The sequence below is a fragment of the Oratosquilla oratoria genome, chromosome 15 (assembly GCF_046742065.1).
Source record: "Oratosquilla oratoria isolate Oo_2021 chromosome 15, ASM4674206v1, whole genome shotgun sequence".
Lineage (NCBI taxonomy): Eukaryota > Metazoa > Arthropoda > Malacostraca > Stomatopoda > Squillidae > Oratosquilla > Oratosquilla oratoria.
In genome coordinates, this window is record NC_134791.1 from 20,296,637 (window position 1) to 20,318,792 (window position 22,156).

The 22,156-nt window shown below is 39.6% G+C and overlaps 1 protein-coding gene across 3 annotated transcripts; it reads left to right on the top strand.

Moving 5' to 3' along the window:
* The first annotated feature begins 755 nt into the window (after window positions 1-755).
* On the top strand, window positions 756-22,156 carry LOC143033337 (uncharacterized). Of its 3 annotated transcripts, none has more exons than XM_076198658.1 (11): window positions 756-882; window positions 2,117-3,107; window positions 3,235-3,363; window positions 3,677-3,828; window positions 7,773-8,000; window positions 11,758-11,941; window positions 13,913-14,042; window positions 15,030-15,186; window positions 16,675-16,821; window positions 17,553-17,715; window positions 18,610-22,156. In XM_076198658.1, the coding sequence occupies exons 2-11, from the start codon at window positions 2,210-2,212 to the stop codon at window positions 19,812-19,814; spliced, it is 3,393 nt and encodes a 1,130-aa protein (XP_076054773.1). In that variant the 5' UTR covers window positions 756-882; window positions 2,117-2,209; the 3' UTR covers window positions 19,815-22,156. The 3 variants fall into 3 exon arrangements, with proteins under 3 accessions (XP_076054773.1, XP_076054771.1, XP_076054772.1); XM_076198656.1 differs by lacking the exon at window positions 756-882 and adding an exon at window positions 1,006-1,086; XM_076198657.1 differs by lacking the exon at window positions 756-882 and adding an exon at window positions 1,111-1,223.

A 22,156-nucleotide genomic window follows, 5' to 3' on the forward strand; every position in this document is an offset into this window, starting at 1 on the left:
ATAGGTGGTGAGGAGCTACACATTTTGTCCGATGCGCGGGATTCGAACCCAAAACTATGCGAATGCGAGACCGGCACGGGAATGGACGGACATCTACTGTATATTGAAATATAAATGGGGGATGGGGAGCCTACAGGATGTGGAAATGCCAGTTTCTATAATGATAGATATTTCCTGGAATAAGCTGGAAGATGATGTCGCCCAACCATACATGAATCTAAAACGAGGAATGTTGAGGGGAACAAGTGACAGGACCACATGAGCGCAGCTCTTTTCCTGTACACTACAATTAGGTAAACATTTCAACCCCTACATTCAAAACCTTCTGGAAAGCAACGAAATATATATACATGATTACCTTATGGCTAGAACTGATGACCGTGGCCGGTTTCCTTTGGACCACGGTTTTCCTGAAAGCGAGTACGAAAATTAGCTAAAGTAGTGGTTATACGAAACAGGACTGAGAAGAAAATATATGCCGGTATATATATTCAAAACAAACGGAACGTAAGTAATTATTCACCAAAATTTTCTCATTATTTACGAAACATTTTTGCTGGAAGCAAGATATAATTTCCTAAACACTACAGTGTAGATATCTTACGAATCTCGTGGGTTAACCAAATATTTCTACATGTATATTCATGATTGAATCCAAATCTAGATGCGAATACTATTCTAAGCACTTATAAATTAATTAGCTGTCATATGCTAGCAGGTACTATTATTTTGTTTAACTAACAATATATTTTTAGATGAGATGTCACCTAACTGGAAGTTTCCGGGGGGCCATCTGTCCATGTGAGGCTAGGTAAAGCAATGCCTTAGGAATGTAAACATTACATCATTTTCCGAAACTACTGACTCTGGCTTAGGATTTACGTAAGTTTGTAAATGTAGTACAGTAATATGAAAACTATATATTGTGGAAATTGTAGTTATTGATTAGATCTGTTTTACATTTATGTTTATTTTCTAAGTTTGTTTACGGGGTATATACATCTATTATGATATCTTAAAGTTAAAGTCAACTACATTAAATTGTTTTGTATCAACATTCAGCAATCACAATCCGTCAAGGGAAAGGTAAGACAAAAGATTAGTGTCATATATAACTTAACTGTGGGTATGTAAGATATCTTAGATTGGAAAATTTTGTATTTACTATTCTCTATAGAAAGTACTCTACAATATTTTACCATGAAAACTGCAGGAGCTGAAAGGTAAAACAATATGGGTGCATCCATACCTTTTGTTTAACTCTCCTTTGGGGAAAGAATGGACCAAATAGTGAAGTTGTTACAACCAGTAATGAAAGCATAACTTATTTTATTTATATTAATGAAACTGAAGCATTAGTCTGTATCCAACTTTCAGCAAACTATTGCATTGGAAAGCACACTAATCATAATGAAACAGAATTATCAAGGTCAGAGTAGGCATGTTCAGCTGTTACATCATTGATAAAAGTACATTTTATTTTATTTTTCCAAATAGATAAGATGCAAACAAAAGATTTACTGGGCTGAATGAGCACAAGAGGTTTAATTTTGTTATAGGTACACAAAACATGGATTTGAACACTACCTAAGAAACCTTACAGATTTTGAAGATTTTTCTTTTTTTTTGTGGTATAGAATATAATTTTACACAATAGTTGGCTAAGATAGGACAGGAATATTGATACCACAGTATAAATGATATGCTATGTTTGGTTGTTATGGCAGTGTGTGGCGGAAAATATGCCTCCATAAAAGTATGCCATGTGTGAATACCCTCCCTCCTCATCTACATTTTGGGAGAATGTTGGGAGAACTTTTTTCTGGTGATTTCTAACTCATGAAATAGCTATAAGAAATAGACGGCTTTGGAAAGAGCCATTATATAGTATTTTAGAGTATGAGAAATGCATGTTCAATATGGTCCACATCACCAACATTTTCAATTCTGATATGTATATATCTAAAAATATATTCTGGTGAAATTAGACACCTTTAATTTTCGAAGTGGTTACACTGAAATAATTGTACCATCTTGCTTTGAGGTAATATGGAGGTGTGTAATGGGAGATTTCTGATAATAGTGTTAAGAATATATTGAATATTTACATTTACAGAAACCATGTAGCTGAGCAAGAAAGAACACAATGACCTACTACTAAACCTCCAAAGTTCTTCCTATTATTTAACAATGAATTTATAACAATACAATGAAGCAAGAAGACGAGAGCAACAATTCTTCCCAGGAGTCAAGGAGGAGAACTACCCTTAATCGGCATCAGCTCAGACTTCCAGGTAGCATGGGGAATGAAGAAAATCACTCAACATATGATTCCCCAGGTTCTTCAGGTTCAAATGGCAGCTATACTCCCTCATCCACAGCATCCTCAGCATCCACTTCCTCCACTTCACCAAAATCCTCAACCCCATCTCCCTCATTGACATCAGTATCAACAAGTGTTGTATCATCACCTTCATCATCAAGTTCTCAGCCATCCTCAGCATCTTCACTTGATTCAGGGTCGGTGGTTCCTGAAGTTGCTCATATGCAGTGGGATACCCCAGGGCAACTTAGTCACTCAGTTGCTTTCAACTCAAACTCAGTACCAATAGTGCCATCAGCTGCACACATAAATGGAAGCACTTCCAACACTGAACAGTCATGGGCTGTTGGTGAATCAGTTGCAGAAGACACAGATGAAATGCAGTTGAAAACACAGGCACTGAAACCTAGCAGCTCAAGCAAAGATGATGCATCCACTTCATGGGCTCATTCTTCTAGTGGACCAACAACAGACCCATTCCACAGATCTTTGCCCTTGGATAGAGATGTTGTGAAAAGTGTCTCACAGATTGTACCTTCCATGAAGGATTCTAAAGATGATTCAGGGCCAACTGTTTCCAAAGTTTCAAACATGCAGTCAGATATGATCAGGGGAACTATGTGTATAAAACCCAAAGTCAAGATGTTGTCTAAAGATGTAGCTACAAACTCGGTAGTTCCATCCACATCCAAAGAATATTGTCATGATGAAACTTCAGAAGACTCTCTTTCACCAAAGGAGGAACGACTACGGAGGAAGAGAAAAATTATGGAGTCTATGAGAAGTGAGTAATAAGTGTATTTTTTGTTTTTGACATAAAATGAATACTTGTGGAAATGTGTATTAGTATCTGTGAAAATATTAATTCTGATATTGTGTCCACTCTTGATTTACTTGTGCCTTTTCATTAGTTCCAGCCCCAGGTACAAATATTGCTAAAGGGCAGCTAAGAAGAGCTGGGCCTTATTTACTTGGACCTCGTCAAGGGTCTTCACCGGTGTCCTCAATTGTTCAGTGTCTTGCCCGTAAAGAAAACACAGGCACGTACATCAGTATTTTTGTCATTGGTCATTTCGTATGCTCTGAGGAATGTAGTCATGATAAACATCATTTTATGCAAGTTGATCATACCAATGTGATCCATACTTTATAATTAGTTATACATATAGATGCATATTTTACTTATATGAGAGGGAAGAAGGGAGGGGTGGTGAATGGGGGGTGGAAGGGGTAGGGATGGGTTGGGTGGGAGTGGAATTATGCCTTTTGACTTTGGCTACCTCCCTTGTAAGGGAGAAAAAGCCCTTGGTATATGTATGTATGTGTACTAATAGATTACTTTTTTTTGTACAGATGAATTTTACTTGATAAAAATCTTAACTCTGCAAGAGGATGGGAAGGATCCACAAGAGGAACAAGGCAAAATGTTGCTGCACACTGAATACACCCTTCTCTCTCTCCTTCAGCATCAGCCAGGAGTCATTCATCACCATGGTCTTTTTGAGGTTAGGATTTTTCAATGTCTGTTTTTAGATCAAGGGAGGAACATGAGTGCTATAATATATATTATGTATATGGGAGTATATATTTTGGAGTGCAATTAGTTTAATATATACTTTGTTATGGTAATAAACTCTACAGATATTATTCTGGCTAACCCTAGGCTATTTTACTTGATGTAAAGGATCTCACCATAGTGAAGAAATTAAATGTAGTTAAGAGACTAGGTATACATTATTTAGTTCAGCATGATATATTATCACCTACCTGAGAACTAAGACCTTCGCTCTGGTGGATAGACTTAACTATCTTAATGACTACAATAGCTATCTTGATTAAGACATTAAAATCTCTTCAGGGTCATCCATATCAAACAAGTCTTGCAAAAAAGACAAGATGATCAGCTCACATACACACAGCTGCATGTCCATGGTGGCAGACACTTGTTTGATTTCAATATGATATTATGTGGTACTTGTTTGCTTTTTAATTTATTCCTCTTTCTTTGAGAATAGCTATCTCTTGTATGTAGTTGGGATTGCATTTTTTCAGTAGGTTCTTGGAATGTATTGTGGCTGTCTTTCCGAATGGTCACTGATCTTTCTATGGATAGAAACTGATCTATGTTACAGGTTTCTATTTTTTATATTTCTTCTGTGTATTTTTACCAGTAAGGCTTAGTTATAGATACTACATAATCCAAATACATACACTGCATAGGTGATACATAATGCATATTCCTAGATTGCCTAACATTAAAACTACACAAACAGCAGGACATCCTTTCTTTTCTCATTAATCTGTAGACCAACTTTGAGGACCTTGCTAGATATTGCAGGATTGTAGGTCTCTTGCAAGAGAAACCCAGGGTAACAAATAGTTTGAATAATTAAATTTTTCATAGAGTTGGGAGTGGGAAGTGTGAATACAAAGAGAAACAAATGGTGAGAGAGACAGAGAAGAATGCTGTAATGATTATAATTTATCTTATATTATTTGTTTTTGTTTTGTTATCATTTGTCTATTTGATTCTCATATATTATTATTCATATGTCAATTTATTATTATTATTTACTATTTACCTGTTTGTTTATAATTTAACTATACTTATGCATTTATTTATGTATTTTATTTGTTATTTAATGTTTGCTGGAGAGAGGGTAGAGTACCGGAGGACTGGAGAAGTGCCTGTATAGTTCCTCTTTACAAGGGAAAAGGGGACAAGTGTGAATGTAGTAGTTTCAGAGGGATTAGCCTGGTAAGTGTAGTAGGGAAGGCTTATGGGAGGATCTTAATTGAGAGGATTAGGAGAGGAACAGAAGGAGTAATTGGTGAAGAACAGTGTGGTTTTAGGACAGGTAGAGGTTGTGTAGATCAGATCTTTGTGGTAAGACAGATATGTGAGAAAGCTATAGGAAAGGGGAAGGATGATTTTTGGGCTTTTATGGATCTGGAAAAGGCTTATGATAGGGTAGACAGAAAGGCACTGTGGTAGGTTATGCAGATTTATGGGATAGGAGGAAAGCTTTTGGGAGCTGTCAAGAGTTTTTATGAGAGTAGTATAGCTTGTGTCAGGATTAGAAATGGAGAGAGTGAGTGGTTTGAAGTAAAGGTGGGACTTCGTCAAGGATGCGTTATGTCGCCCTGGCTGTTCAACTTATACATGGATGGGGTGGTGCGAGAGGTGAATGCTAGGGTAGTGGGTCAGGGATTGGAGATGGTTAAAGAAAATGGAGAAAAGTGGGAGGTGAGCCAGCTGTTGTTTGCGGACGACACTGCGCTTGTGGCAGGGTCAGAGGAGGGATTGAGGAAGCTGGTGGCAGAGTTTGGGAGAGTATGTGATAGAAGAAAGCTAAAGATAAATGTGGGTAAAAGTAAGGTGATGAGATGTACAAGGGAAAGTGGCAGTAGACTGGAAGTGAACATTAAGGGAGAGCGACTGGAGGAAGTGGATAGTTTTAGATACTTGGGTGCAAGTGTAGCAGGAAAAGGTGGAGTGAAGGTGGAGGTAGAATGTAGATTGAGAGAAGCGAGTAAATGCCTTGGTGGATTAAAGAGTGTAATGAGGAATAGACATTTGGGAATGGATGCGAAGAGGAGACTGTATGAAGGAGTGATTGTGCCAACAGCACTGTATGGGGCAGAAACGTGGAACATAAGAGAAGAAGAGAGAAGGAGTTTGAATGTGTTTGAGATGAGGTGTCTGAGAAGTATGGTGGGGGTTACTAGGCTGGATAGAGTGAGAAATGAGGAGGTGAGGAGGAGAACAGGGGTGAAAAAGGATTTGGGAGATAGGGTTGATGAAAGAATATTAGGATGGTTTGGACACATGGAAAGAATGAGTGAAGAAAGACTAGTAAAAGAGGTATGGAAGGCAGATGTGGAAGGAGTGAACATGAGGGGACGTCCTAGGATGAGGTGGATGGATGGGGTGAAGGGGGCTTTGGGGAAGAGGGGAATGTCTGTTGAGGAAGGAAGGAGAGGACGGAAGACAGAGGTGAGTGGAGAATGGTTGTATATGGATGATGTTGTGATTGCATGAGGAGGAATGGGCGGGGGGGTGGGGTAGTATGTGTGAGTAAATTTTGACGTAGCCCGAAGGGATTTCTCCCCGTCCTCTCCTTATATGCAAGGGGGGACGGAGAGGGGGGGTCGCCGATTAAATGAAGCGGCCTTGCTGTGGATGTGCTGTGTCTTGCGACACTGCTTCTGACCCAGGGCGGTGGGCAGGGTGCAGGGATGACCCGTCATCCAGGAGGTGCTCAGATGAGAGGGAGGGTGGGAGGGGTGTGGAGTGTATTTAGGGATGAAATGGGTGGGAGTGTTTTTATGCCTTTCCCTTTTTGGCTACCTCCCTTGGAAGGGGGAAAAAGCCTTGGTATATGTATGTATGTATGTATTTGTTATTTACATTATTATAGTTTTTATTTATTGATTTATTATTATTATGATTTTTTCGCATCCGACCTAGATATGGACCAAAAGGTCTCCTGTCAGCGCGCTCTGCCTTTGTAATCCTTTGTATTAGAGGAATTTAACACTGGTATGACCCGGGCAGTAGGCAGGAGATAGGGATGACCCTTCCTCCATGAGGAGCTTAGATGAGAGGGAAACAAGGGTGGTGGATGAGAGTGGAGTGGGTGGGAGTGGGTGCCCTTGGTATGTACATACATACATGTCTGTGAGAATCAATACCGTGTGAGATCGAAACCTTTATTGGTACGACGTTTCGCTTGTTACAGCTTTTTCAAGTACAGACATATGGCAAACACTCTGAGTACATATAGGCCGACGGGGAAGGAACTGGGAGGGGTGGGATGTAGGTGGAAGGGCGGAGGGGGGTGGTTTGAGAAGGGGACGGGTGGGACTTGGTGGAGAAAAAGGAGGACATTTCAGACATACATACATACTCATACCAAAGGCTTTTTTCTCCCTTGTAAGGGAGGTAGCCAAAAAACAAAGGCATAAAAACCACTCCCACCCATTCCATCCCTATCATGCTCCACTCCCCTTCACCCTCTTCCCTCCCTCTTATCTTGGCACCTCCTGGATGATGGGTCATCCCTGCATCTTGTCCACTGCCCTGGGTCAGAAGCAGTGTCACAAGACACAGCACATCCACAGCAAGGCTGCTTCATTAAATCGGCAACCCCCCCTCTCCATCCCCTCATGTAGATAGATTAATAGATAAATGGAAATGAAAGGTAAGTAAGAAAATAGAACAGAAGAGGAAGATGTCGGAAAATTTTGGATGAGTGATTTAAAGTTCCCTCAGGAAGAACAGCTTTGGTATGGAGTAGACAGGATGACTTTTGTGAAAGGAAATGGGGATGGGAATGAGGAATAAGAGATGAGGTTCTAATGAAGGAGAAACAGAAGGGATGCTTTGAGAGCCTGTATGTCATCAAGGAAAGGGTAAAGGCATAATTCTTTTATTCTATTTTTCCAGGACTATGCACTAGGAGCCAAGGAATTTCCAGACGTAGTAGTTGCAACTGGGCGCTTGGTCAGGAGGTTATGTTTGGTGCTTGACTGTCTCACTCCACATGACTATAGTACACAAACTGCAGATCTCATCAACATGCAACATTATGTCATCAATGAAAAGAAGTTGAAGGAAAAAGATGCATTAATCATCTTTCATTCAATAGTCAAAGTTGTACAAAGTCTCCATGAGGTGAGTAGAAACATGTATTTGCTCTAGCAACATTAATGTACTCAAGCATTGTTCTTTTCTTTTATACAAGTAGGTAAATACATGCACAAATACAGTTAATATAACTCAATTCTTACTACGCACATGGGATTGAAGTGCATTTATGCTGCCAACTGTACAGTGTAATTGTTGTTATACAACTTAAAATGTAGCCCAAACTTTGACCAATTCAGATTAATTTAAATTTAAGGGACCCTCATGAGTCCTGAGAAAATATGCACACACATGCACAAACATAATATTATTCATTATCAGAAACCAACCAAAAAAGATGAAATTTCCTACAGTCTTGGAACCTAATTCTCTCTTAATGGGGAAATTACAATCTGCTAACACAAGTTCCATTTACACAAGGGTTTTAGGAATGTATCCTTGCATAAATGGAAAATTGCCTGTGTGTTTATATGTATATGTGTGTGTATCTATATGTATATCTCCCCCACTTCTCCATTTTCTGTATGAAAGGACAAGGAGGGAGGGTCGCCGTGTAAATGAAGCAGCTCTTCTATAGATGTTCTCAGTCTTGCTGCATTGTTTCTACCCTGGGCAGTGGGGAGGAGACAAGGAAGATCTTTCATTCCCAAGGGGCTAAGATGAGAGAGAAACAATAGATGGTGGATTGGAGTGAAATGTGTGGAAGTGGGTATTTGTCTTGACTGGCTATCTCCCTTATAAGGGGGAAAGAAGTTTTTGGTATATAGATAGATATGTGTGTGTGTGTGTGTGTGTATATATATATATATATATATATATATATATACACACACACACACACATACACAGAAGTGGGAAGTGGACTTCAACATAAAGAAATGTAGCGTAATGGAATTTGGAAAAAGTAAAAAAAAATATATCAAGACAATATAAAATTTATGAAAAAGAAGTAATGAAAGTGGGATCTGAAAAAGATCTGGGAGTGATCATCACAAAAGTTATGTCCCCTGACAAGCATATAAACAGAATTGTCGGCAAAACCTATAACTTGCTACTTGCTTGAAGAAATGGTAAAGAAAATATTAGTCACACTGATAAGGCCCAAATTGGAGTATGCAGCAACACTATGGGTCACCCAGTACTAAAAAGAATATAAAGAAAATTGAGAGAATCCAGAGAGTAACTACGAAGATGGCACCAACACTATAAAAAATGTCATATGAAGAAAGACTGTCAAAACTAGAACTACTGACTCTGGAACAAAGAAGAGAAAGAGGTGACTTGTTGACCATTTACAGAAATATGAAAGGTGTAGAAATCCTTGATAGAGATGACTTACTAAATTAGGGTAAGAGAAACACAAGAGGACATGGATTGAAACTCAAAAAGGACAGTTATAGAAGAAACATGTAAAAAACAGCTTTCCTCACAGAGTGGTGGATGTATGGAACATACTAGATGAAACAATAGTGTGTGCAAAAAAACAGTACAAGAATGCAAGAGCAAATTAGATATGGCGAGATATAGAGACAGGACACCACGAGCATAGCTCCCCTTCCCGTAAGATACAACTGGGTAAACTAGGTAAATACACACACACACATACATATATATATATATATATATATATATATATATATATATATATATATATATATATATATATATATATATATATATATATATATATATATATATATATATATATATATATATATATATATATGATCACAAGACAAGTACTTTAAGGGGACCGGCTGATCAAAAGATGAAAATCTTTATTAATTGGGTTATTGCACAGAAATTTATGCCAGGAGTTAAGGACACCATATACATCTTTCCTAACCCAAAAAAACTAATCTGCAACCCTTTCATGTTTTGGCCCCCCATCTCCCTTTCAAAAAAATTGATAATTTTGAAATGACTACTCCTCCTATAATAATTGCTCTACATGAATGAAATTAATATGGTGGAAGGACCTTATCCAGACCTTCAAACTAATAGAGAGAAATTTTAGTTAAAGTAATTAGTTTGTGGAATTTTAATTTTTATATCTTTTCTCACCCCGTCCCCCTTCAAATAGGGACAAAACAAAATTGGCAAAAATTAACCCTTTCAGATATTAAAAAAAACGTTCTATTTCATCAATCAGGCAGATTTAGACATATTATGTGTGAATTTTCATTTAAATTGATTAAGAAGTTATGGAGGAGTAGAAATTTGAAGGTATAAAACTTAGGTTTTGAGATACGGGCCGTCAAAGTTTTCACTAACTTTGAACCCCTACATACTAATATAAATAAGGGATATCATGGCATTTCCTTATTTAGCTTTTTAGGCTTGAATGTTGATGATATTTAGAATAAAATTTATTCATATTCAGTCATATATGTTGATGTCCAGTCATATAATCCTCTGTCTTCTGGCTCCTGGTCCCCCACCTGCATTTTAGGCAGGTTATTACATTAGGGTGTCATAGCTTGCTTACTTTGTAATTCTTGCCTTTTCCTAGCTTCCTGAAGGTGTTTGGTTTGCTTGCGAGGACATGGCATCTCAAAAATAGTATAACAGCTTGTCAAATGACAAAAGGATTGATGGTGGCTTGCAGTGGAGCGTATCACTTAATTTTTGTCTACTGTTTATCGCTTTCTGAGGCATCTACCCATTCTGGGGTCTATATATAACCTCTGGTACAGAGACAAAGTTGCCAGAAGTCACTAGGAATAGCACTCAATCATTACAAATTATTGTTATTTATTGCAATAATATATATATTGTAGTGACCAATACGTATCATAGGGCCGAGATGGGGTCGAGTTGGAGGGAGGAGGGGGTTTATTTGCCATAACTACGAAAATAAGGCGAATTTTGATTAAATACTCCACATACAGACTGTCGATTGCCATACGCAGATGTAGAAATTTTTTCCCAGTTTTTCATTTTAACCGAATTTTCATCGATTCTTGACCAGCCGGTCCCCTTAAGACTGACTGACATACACTACTCCATCAAACTCCTCTAGACAGCCCCACAGAAAAATCCCTCCCATGAGAACAAGAACCACACTAGCACGTCTATGCTCAGGTGACCATCCAGCACTAAAACAATACCAACACAGGATAGGCTTAGTCACAAAATCAAACTCTCCCTAATGTAACCGTCACACAGAAGACACTGAACACCTCATCCAACACTGCCCTACTCCAGCCATACCCATACAACACAATATTTCTTCCTTGAGTGACTTATGGACTAACTCGATGGCTCTTGATGGTTACCTGGGAGCTATGGGTGTCCCACTGTATTATTATGAAAAGAGATAATGTTATGCCATTCTTTACAAAGGATTACAAAGGCGGAGCATGCCGACAGGAGACCTTTGGTCCATATCTAGGTCGGATGCGAAAAAAATATATAATAATGATAAATAAATGAATAAACAAATAAATGAAGAAACAAATCAACAAATAAATTAATAAATAAAAACTATAATAATGTAAATAATAACAAATTGACATATAATCAACAATAAATGAGAATCAAGCAAATGAGGGTCTTAACCTGAAACCAAGGCCCCAGAATACATCCAAACGATCTTTGGACTTCCCACTCTTCCGCGTCTTCGTGTTTACCTTTCCCATAATCAACGACGCCTTTTTCGAATTTGTCATCATAATCATTTCCTTCTGCCTTCTTCCTTCTACTTCCTTCTCTGTCTTCCCAAGCTTATTTCTAAATCTTACTTACAGTTTCTTAATGCCATCTTTTCATCTTGTATTTTCAGCAAAACATTGTACATAGGGATTTGAAGCTGGGCAACCTGGTCTTGCACAGGGAGACACGAGAAGTTACTATCACTAACTTCTGTCTTGGGCAGCACCTTGTCAACGAGAATGATAAACTCAGGGATCAGAGGGGGTCCCCAGCATATATCTCTCCTGATGTGCTGAGTGGAAAGCCTTACCTTGGTAAGATACAACACAATTTTATGTACATTTGACATTTGTCTGGTGTATTTAGGTAAGAATGGATTTATGTTGTGTTGCTGCAGTTACAATTTTTTGTAGTATATAACGTTATTTTACATCCAGGATACTTGTCAGTTTGTTACAATGGTTCTCTCTTATGGGAGACCTGTGGCCTCCAGGAGACTGGCCATAACCACCAGTTCATCCCAGATGTCACTCATCGAAAAGATTTGATATTGTTGTCTGACATGAGTAAGGGAAGGATAGTGTAGTATTAGGTGCTCTGCCTTCTGTGTGGTGATTACATCTGGGGTGACTGGTGTACAGTATAGTCCCCCAAAGAGGAAAATTATCACCTACACTGTGTAGCCTCTTTACAAGTTACCTCCCCACTCCAAGTCCAGAGTGTAACATAAAAAGTATTACCCATTTAGGTAACCTTATAATTATAGCATGGTACATGATAAGTTTGTCCCAGATGGCTCAGTGAGCATTGGATGTAGAGATGTCTAGCATTGAGGTCAGTGGCCATGGTTGATTGTGATGTAGTTTGGAGAGGTGTTGAGATGGGAGCTGTTGTGTAGACCAGATGGCTGTTGGTGACATTGACCAGTAACCTGTAATGAGTGCGAGTCAGCACCGATGAGAGGTATCCTGACATCTGCCAGAATAAAACTCCAGGAGTCGTGGTGACTCCCGAAGGTAAGATGCAGGTCTGCAGCATATCAGATCATGGTGGTAGAGTTGGTAGTCTGAGGTAGTTGTTGTTGTTGTTATTGTTGTTGGTGCCTGTTGGCTGGTGCTACTGCTGCAGTGGTGATTTTGTCCTTGACGTTGCCAAGGATGAACTGAATGGGTGCTGGGAGGCGCAGGAGCCATATCTGATGGAGCATGCTGATATTCCTGAAGGTTCTGTCAGCTGTTGGTGGGAGGTGGGTGATAGACAGCATGTCAAGGTATGCTGTGCTTGATTTAATATTCCCCAGTGGCTGTTGAGAGTTAAGAGTGGTGGTGAGGGGTGGCAGGAACAGGAGACAGGCCCATGGTCCTCACCTAGGTCACTAATGTAGTCACTGTGAGCTAAGGTGAGAAGAAAAGTGTTAACAGGTAGTTTGTTTTTTATTAGTAGGTTGGATCTGAACTCCTTTACTTTGCAATACTACTTCTGACCCAGGGCAGTGGGTGAGATGCAGGGATGACCCATCATCCAGGAAGTGCCAAGATAAGAGGGAGGAAGAGGGTGGAGGGAAGTGGAGTATGTTAGGGATGGAATGGGTGGGAGTAGTTTTCATGCCTTTGCTTTTTGGCTACCTCCCTTAATGTATGTATGTATCTGAACTGATTTACATGTGGCCAGGAGTTGATATATATACACCACATAGGCAATCACCCGTGGTGTGTAATTACATTATTCCACTGGATTAGGTTAGCCTTAGGTCACACAGGGAAGACAGGTCAGATCCGGCTGTGCATGATCTAATTTGATGCCATGTGACTGTATGGATCATGAGGTTTGTGCAATTGCCAATATATATATTGCATGGTTAGTCATCTATAGTGCATAATTACATAATTGCACTGGATTAGGTTAGTCTTGGATCATGCAAGGAAATTAGGTCAGATAAGACCAGTGTTTCAGATCCAGCCACGTGGCTGTACAGGCCTCTTCCACCTTATAAAGGAAGTAGCCAGTCAAGGCATGTGCCCACTCCCACCCATTCCACTCCCATCCACCACCCTTGTTTTCCCTCTCATCTTAGCTCATTGTGTCTATCAAAGAAACCTCCAGTAGTCAAATTGAATGGCCAAATCTTTTATTGGACAAAAGCTCTTATTTTTTTCCCAATCCCATCAGTAGTCCATTCCATTCATTCATTCATTACTATCATATATTTTCACAAAGAATATTTGTGATGTTTTCATTTATAGTATACCCAAGTTGATTTCTAATGTAATCTTTTCACTTGACAGGGAAACCATCAGACATGTGGGCCTTAGGTGTGGTGCTCTTCACAATGTTGTACGGACATTTCCCCTTTTATGATGAACATCCTCATAAGCTTTTCAGGAAAATCAAGGCAGCACATTACAGGATCCCCAGGTAAGGGTGTAGATGAGTAAGATATTGGCATAATATGAAAGACCGTAATTGGCCTAGACAACATACATACATATACCAAGGCTTTTTCCCCCTTCCAAGGGAGGTAGCCAAAAAGGGAAAGGCATAAAACACTCCCACCCATTTCATCCCCAAATACACTCCACACCCCTCCCACCCTTCCTCTCATCTGAGCACCTCCTGGATGACGGGTCATCCCTGCACCCCGCCCACCGCCCTGGGTCAGAAGCAGTGTCGCAAGACACAGTACATCCACAGCAAGGCCGCTTCATTTAATCGGCGACCCCCCCTCTCCGTCCCCCTTTGCATATAAGGAGAGGACGGGAGAAATCCTTCTTGGCTGCGTCAAAATTTACTCACACATACTACCCCACCCCCCACCCCCCCGCCCATTCCTCCTCATGCAGTCACAACATCATCCATATACAACCATTCTCCACTCACCTCTGTCTTCCGTCCTCTCCCTTCCTTCCTCAACAGACATTCCCCTCTTCCCCAAAGCCCCCTTCACCCCATCCATCCACCTCATCCTAGGACGTCCCCTCATGTTCACTCCCTCCACATCTGCCTTCCATACCTAGACAACATAGTATAATTGATGTTAACTTGCCCCTTCCTTCCTTCCTTCTTCCCCTTTTTTTTTATTTATATGAGAAATAGTGCTTAGTACTTACATTTTAGAATGGTATCTGGTATTTTATAAGGATGAACAGTTATTCCCATGAATACAGTAACATAGAGGTTTTAATGTGGAGTTAGCTGTGATTTGAACTAGGCTTCTTTCAACCAAGACTGAATTAGGGTGCAATCATCATATTAATGAGACTCGACTTGCTTATGGTAATTTATACTGGGCATCATGGTAATGAGAGTTGGATTTGAATATAATGAACATGTCACAGACTTGTGATGCCTCACATTGACTTTATGATGTTGTGTTGCTAATGAATATTTTCTTCAATATTTCAGTGATAACAGAGTAAGCAGTGATACAATAGGACTCATTCAAGGTTTACTTGAACTAAACCCTCTTGAACGTCTCACTTGTGATCAAGTCTTGTCACGTCTAAGGATTATTGTGTCCCGATGCTCAGCACTACTTCTACACGACCCTGTAGATCCACAGGTAAAACTAGAGGGAATATATAATATTGATGATATGGCATATCCACAATATTGTTTACATTGGAAGTCTTAGAAAATTATTCTATTGTTGTGAATGTGAGTGGTTATGTAATTCAGTAGTATGGAGAGGGTTTGATATAAGTAGAATATATGCAATATTTGGAGGTTTATAGGCAAATGTTCTCCCCCCAAAATAGTATCAATTCCCTTGTCTCATTGCATTGTATTTAGGAGTGAACACAGTAGTGCTTGTAGTAGTTTTGGTTCACTTGATATCAATATTGCATATGACAATCATTATTTGCCATAAAAAACAAGGATGTTTACTGGATGTCTGTGTAATCATATTACAAATACAGTGGTACCTTAGAACTCCAACTAAATTCATTCCTGGAAATCATTCTACTTCTAAAACGTTTGAGTTCCAAAGCAATTTTTTTCTCTATTTTGATTTGAACATTAATGTAACATAAAGTACACTAGAATTGTTATTTTTGACATTCCTTACATTTTGGTTCTAAGAAAATAGATCTTCTTGGATATCTTTTTCTAAGAAAGGTTTAACTTTTGAGATGATGAAGATACATACATACATATACCAAGGCTTTTTCCCCCTTCCAAGGGAGGTAGCCAAAAAGGGAAAGGCATAAAAACACTCCCACCCATTTCATCCCTAAATACACTCCACACCCCTCCCACCCTCCCTCTCATCTGAGCACCTCCTGGATGACGGGTCATCCCTGCACCCTGCCCACCGCCCTAGGTCAGAAGCAGTGTCGCAAGACGATGACATGATTTAATGTCACATACTCCCCTTCTCGGGAAACAAGGACAGTACCCCTTACAGAGGGCTTTTTATCATTCAATTCAATTCATCAGTGGTAGGGTTTGAATCGCCATCCCCCCAACCTTCACTGCAAGTAACGATGCCCTGACCTGTTCGGTCAGCAAACTTCCCTACTTCTGAGTTACCACTGTATTTGTGTATGATGTGGGATGTGCTTTGACTCTGCCATTCCCTTTATAAAAGGGAAAAGGGCCTTTGGTATATATGAGGATTTTTGTATGAAGGGAAATTATGTGTAAAACGATGAGAAAATACAGTCGAAGTTGGAAGAGACATCATTGATCTAGTTCAGAGACTGAGTGCGTGCCTCTCAGGGCTGCACATTCTGATGGAGGTGAGGAGGTACACTGGTTATGAAAATAGCCAGCTTTATTGTCCATCTTGCTGGATCACCACCAGCAGGTATCTGTCATTGGTCCTTTAAAGATTCATAGTTATTAAGGATAAGACGTGGTACTGTTGTTTGAAGGATGCCTCCCTTTTAATGGGAAAGAGACCCTTGGTATATATTTAGATATACCACAGACGTCTTCCCCCTTGTAAATGAGGTAGCCAAACTATAGTAATAATAAATTATTATATTCTACTTGTGAAGGTGATCGAAAACTCAATATACTGATGCAGTGTAATTGTTGTTTGTAGGTTGTTCCTGACATTGATAATGACAGTGGAGAGAAGAGTGCAAAAGAAAGCAAGAGGAAGTATTTGCTGGAAAACTCAGCCCAGTCCTTTGGTTATCAAGCACTTGATAAAAATGACCTTGACCAAGTCCTCCAGTCTGCTGTTCCTGTAAGAAGAATGTTTATAATTGTAGTTTTAGATTTATGTTAGATATTTTAAGATTAGAGAAGATACAGCATATCTTTCATATGCTTCCCTAGTTCTACCATGTATCCAGTCCACATACCCTCACTTCTTCTCTTTTACCACTGTCTTCATCTCTTCATTCCACTATTCATTACCCTTTTTTTATTCCTCCCATCATCCTCATCCCAAATACCATCTTTGCATACTTTATAATCTCTTCCTTGAAACATATCCATTCTTCTACTCCTCCTTCCTTTTTATCCCTTACCATCTCTGACACTTCTCTCAGTTTCTGCTGCTCATTCTCCCTTTCCTCTTCATTTAATTTGTTTATTCTCAGCATCTCTCAACTTCCACTTTCAATTTCCCTTCTGCCACAAAATTATCTGAGTCCCCCCCCCCACTCTCTTCCCTGAAAATATGAACATCCAGAACTCTTCCTGTCCTTCCTTTAGATACCACTACATAGTCTGTTAATGCACCCATCAACCACCTTTTGCCATATGTACTTATTCTTTACTTTTTTCTCAAACATGCATTTGCTATGGTCAACACCCTTTCTGAACACATTCCCAACATCATCTATCCACTAAGATTCTTACCTAGTACCCCAAAACCTCCTCCTACTACTCCATCTATGTATGTACATTGTTTATAAAAGGCTGAAAGAATACTATCAGCCCCTACTTACAAATATTCACTACATCTTTCAGCGAGAGGAGTCTGTAAACACTAGTCGAGCTCAGAGTTTGCAAAGACGAAGTCAGCGCAGAAACCACATGGGGTCAGGAGTTATTTCACGGATCACCGGTGAAGCTCGACACCTCACTAAAGCTGAACTTACTTCCCTCAGGCATGTCCTCCATCAGAATCAAAGTAAGTTTAATAATTGGTTACAGTTGCCAGGACAAACTGGAGAGTTTTAAGTATATGTGAGTTAATGTAGCATTAAACAGAGGAATTGATATAGAAATTATAGAGTAAAGGAGACAAGTAAATATCTGGGTCGAATGAAAAGTGTTATGAAAAATAAGTATCTAGGGATGAATGGAAAGGTTTATTATTGTCTTTTATCTCGGTGACCAATGTAAAGGTGTGTACTCGTTACTTTTTGGTCTGAGAATTCTTAAAAAAAAAAGTTCTATCTCTGTGTACAGTTTGAACTGGGGCACCAGCTAGAGTTGAAAGGGATAAGACTTTTTTGTATAAGCTTTTTGATTGTAGTTCTACATTTAAAGCTCCATTTCCTTAAAGCTACACTTAGTGAGGTCTTCCACATTTAATACTGAAATTTCTTGTTCTAAGCAGTTACATTACTTTGAAACGTAACATTGTGGAAATTTATTCCATCAATATTGCCTCGAGATTTGTTAAGTGGAAAACCAGCAGCCCCACGGTGGCTAGCAATGGTCCTTGAAACTTCACACAGATCTCCCTGGGAAGAAGCTTTGGACTATTGTGTTGTATCACTGTGAGACTGTTTCTATGTCACCAGCTGAAAGTGGTAGGAAGAGGAGAGCAGTCACCGGTTGTCAGCTCTCCACGTATGAAAAAGTGTAAGAAATACAGTTGAGATTAATAGAGAGAGCTCTTGGGCTCAGTCCAGGTACTGAGTGCCAGCCTCCCAAGGTTGCATGTCCTGATGGGGGTGAAGAGGTTGATGGGTTTTGAAAATGGGCAGCTTCGCTGTCCATCTTACAGTACCACCACATGTAATACCCATCATTGGTCCCTGGAATCTTATTAATGGATCGTATGTCTTTGTTGCAGGAGGACAGTCCAGCAACTCTTCTGGTCCCCCACCCAACATGGCTGTCGTAACTAATAACGGACTCATGGGTAGTACTCTGTTTTCACCTCGTTCACCAAGTCAGCACCCTGCTCCTGTCAGAACACCAGTGCTGCCTGTCCCATCCCGTACTCAACCTCCACCTAATGTGACAATACCCTTATCACCACTTCCTCCACATGTTGTATCATCAAGACTTAATCTTTCGCCCCGTCTCCACTTGAATCCACAGCTTCCACAAAATCTTAATTTTGGTCACCTACAACCACCTACATCATCTTCACCATCCTCAACTTCTTCATCAAATGTGAGGGAGGTGAGCATTGCTACTGCATCAGTTGTTTCTCCCTCCAGTGTCCATTTAACTTCATCATCATCTGTTTCTTCACCTTCATCATCCCTATCATCATCTCATACAACCTCTGTTACTCTGAGTTCCAATGCTTCATCCACACTTTCAGACATCAACCCTATATCCTTGATGACCTCATCAACTTCATCACCATCCTCCTTTTCTTCCGCTCATGCTTTCCACTCCTTTGGTTCACGACCTCGATGGGCTAGGTTATCACGCATAGCCCAGAATATCAATAATCTTCGACGAACCCCTGTAAGGGGACATCTGGAGGAGTTAAGAGGTAGTTTAAGGAATTCTTCCACAGGTTTACCGTCACCTTTTGCTTCACAAAGGGCAGCTTCACAAAGAGCAGCATCACATAGGGCAGCTTCCCAGAGAGTAGCATCACACAGGCTCTTTCTGGCCAATCGACTCCATCCCTCCCGAAGTAACAATTCTCTGTCTTCCCCTGTGAGTTGGCTTTCAAACATTTCTTCACCAGCCATGTACTCGTCCACTCATAGGCCCCTGCCTTCCACCAGCAGAGACTCTTCGAACATGATAGAAAGGTTTGGGTTACCAAGAGATGGAATATCAGGAATGCAAACCCCTCATGTTAGGGAACTTGGAGATGGGGACACAGTACTGCAAAATACACTGGAAGCAGGGGAGCCAAGAACCAGTGCCTTCTTGCAGCAGGAAAACGAGGGTAGCAGTTTAGTCACAGCAGGCACAAACAGTGGTGTCCATGGAAGAGAGAGTATTGCAGTACAAGAGGCAGCTTTGAGTAACAATGATGCTGAAGTTTCAAATGATGATAGTGATAATGCAGACTCTGTTTTCAGATGAGCATTAGCATTTATTTATATATAATTTTTTTATGATTAAATTCTTAAACTGTCAAGGGAAACATCAGGCAATTTATGTTGTATCAAATATGTATTCAGGATTTCTGCTTGTGTTGTATTACTGGTATATATATATATATATAAAACACAGTATTGAAAATACTCATTTAGTTGTGTGCCTGTTGTGGCTTAGTATATATATTAAAAATGAAATGATTTGTGAGTTTCATGATGAGTTTTATGTATGACTGGATATATTTTGAAGGTGACATGTAAAGGTTTTATCCTATAATGGAATGGATTCCAACTACACCCATGAATTTGGTTTTATATGTATGTATGTATTTACTTATTGCTGAGTATGGATGATACTGTGATGAATGAAATGGGGTGGGTGGGTTAGGGAGTGGTCATGTGTGAATGACATTTTGACACAGCCCAAAGGCATTTCTCCTTGTCTTCAGTGGATGACGGACAGGCTAAAATATAAGATCAGAATGAAAAGAAAACTTCAAGCAAGAATAAAAAATGGGGAAATGAAACACATTTTGGATCCAAATATAACAATATGGCTAGACTGATTAAAAAAAACACACACAGTGAAACGTAACTATGAAATTAAGGTTGCCAGACAAGCTAGATCCAACCCAAAGGGCTTCTTTCATCTCTACAGAACAAAAAATAAGGAAAGGTTAGGTCCAATTAAAAACAACAAAAATGTCATGATAGAATCGGAGGAAAAAAATGAGTGAGGCATTTAACAAATATTTTCTCTTGATATTCACTAAGGAGTGGTTAGGTAAGGTATCTGACTGCGATCCGATTTTCAGTGGGGATGAAGAAAGTAAACTATCAAATATTTACATTAGCAAGGTAGAAGCAGTCAAACAGATTGAATGACTTAAAACTACAAAATCTCCAGGTCGAGACAAAATTTTTCCAAGTGCTTAAAGAGTGTAAATTTGAAATCTGCGACCAGTTAACAGAAATACTTAAGTCTGTAGACATTGGTTTTGTGCCTATTACTTGGGGGCAGTCAAATGTGGTTCCTATTTTCAAAAAGGAAGATAAATCATCTATATGCAGCTACAGTTCAATCAGTTTGGCATCAGTTACAGGTAAAATGCTTGAATCAATAATAGTTAATAGACTCAGAGATCATATCGAGACATTGATTTGTGACTCACAGCATGGTTTCTCCAATGGTAAGTCATGTGTGTGACTAATCTTCTATCTTTTTACACTAACGTATATAAGGCATCAGATAACAATGATAGTTACAATGTTATTTACCTTGACGCAAAGCATTAGACAAAGTGCCCCATCAGAGACTACTAGATAAAATCAATGCCCAGCATAGGAGGAAAAGTGTTAGAATGGATTAGAGATAGGATCAGTGACAGAAAACAGCGAGGCACCATAAATGATGCAAAATCCAAGTGGGAGAGTGTTTCTAGTGGAGTTCTCCAGGGCTCTGTTTTGGATCCCTTATTGTTCTTACCTTTTCCCTTCCAGTCATTTCTCTCCTTTCTTCATATGTTGTATATTTCATCACCTAAATATTCAGATCTTTTTCTAATTTGGTCTTACATGTACTGTTTACCAAAGGGTCTATTCCATATCTACCTTTAAGCTCTTCTTCATTATGATCATCTTGTCTTCTCCCTTTTTCGTATCTCTCTTCTCCATATGCTGTATACCTCATCACTTAAACTGATGTTCAAGGCGAGTAGCTTATGCCAGGAGACACATAGCTGCAGCTGAAGCTATCACCATTGCCCTATGCTCTTGGGCTTTTGGGGAAGGTAATAGTCACTAATGGGTATTGGAGAGGAGTGCAGGATTTGAACCAACAACTGAGTGCAAGACCAACTTGTTTCCAATTACACCAACAACATGATTTAGTTTTACACATAATGTATGTCATCCAGGAGGTGCCAAGATAAGAGGGTGGAGGGGAGTGGAGTATGTTAAGGATGGAATGGGTGGGAGTGTTTTTTATGCCTTTGTTTTTTGGCTACCTCCTTTATAAGGTGGAAAAAAGCCTTTGGTATGTGTATGTATACCAAACAGCATTTTTCCCTTTGTAAGAAAGGTGTCAAGAGTTAAATCATACACTCACCCTACACCCATCCAAATCCTATTCATCCCCTCTCATCTTAGCATCTTGTGGATGAAGAGTCATCTCTGCCCTTCACCACATGGCTCGGGTCAAAGGCAGTATATATATAGCCAAGCACAGTACCTCCACAGCAGGACTCAACAGTTGGAGCTGGTTTACCCCCGCTGCTTTTTTCATGTACCCTCCCACCTTTCATCCACTCGAAAAAAAATAAAATAAAA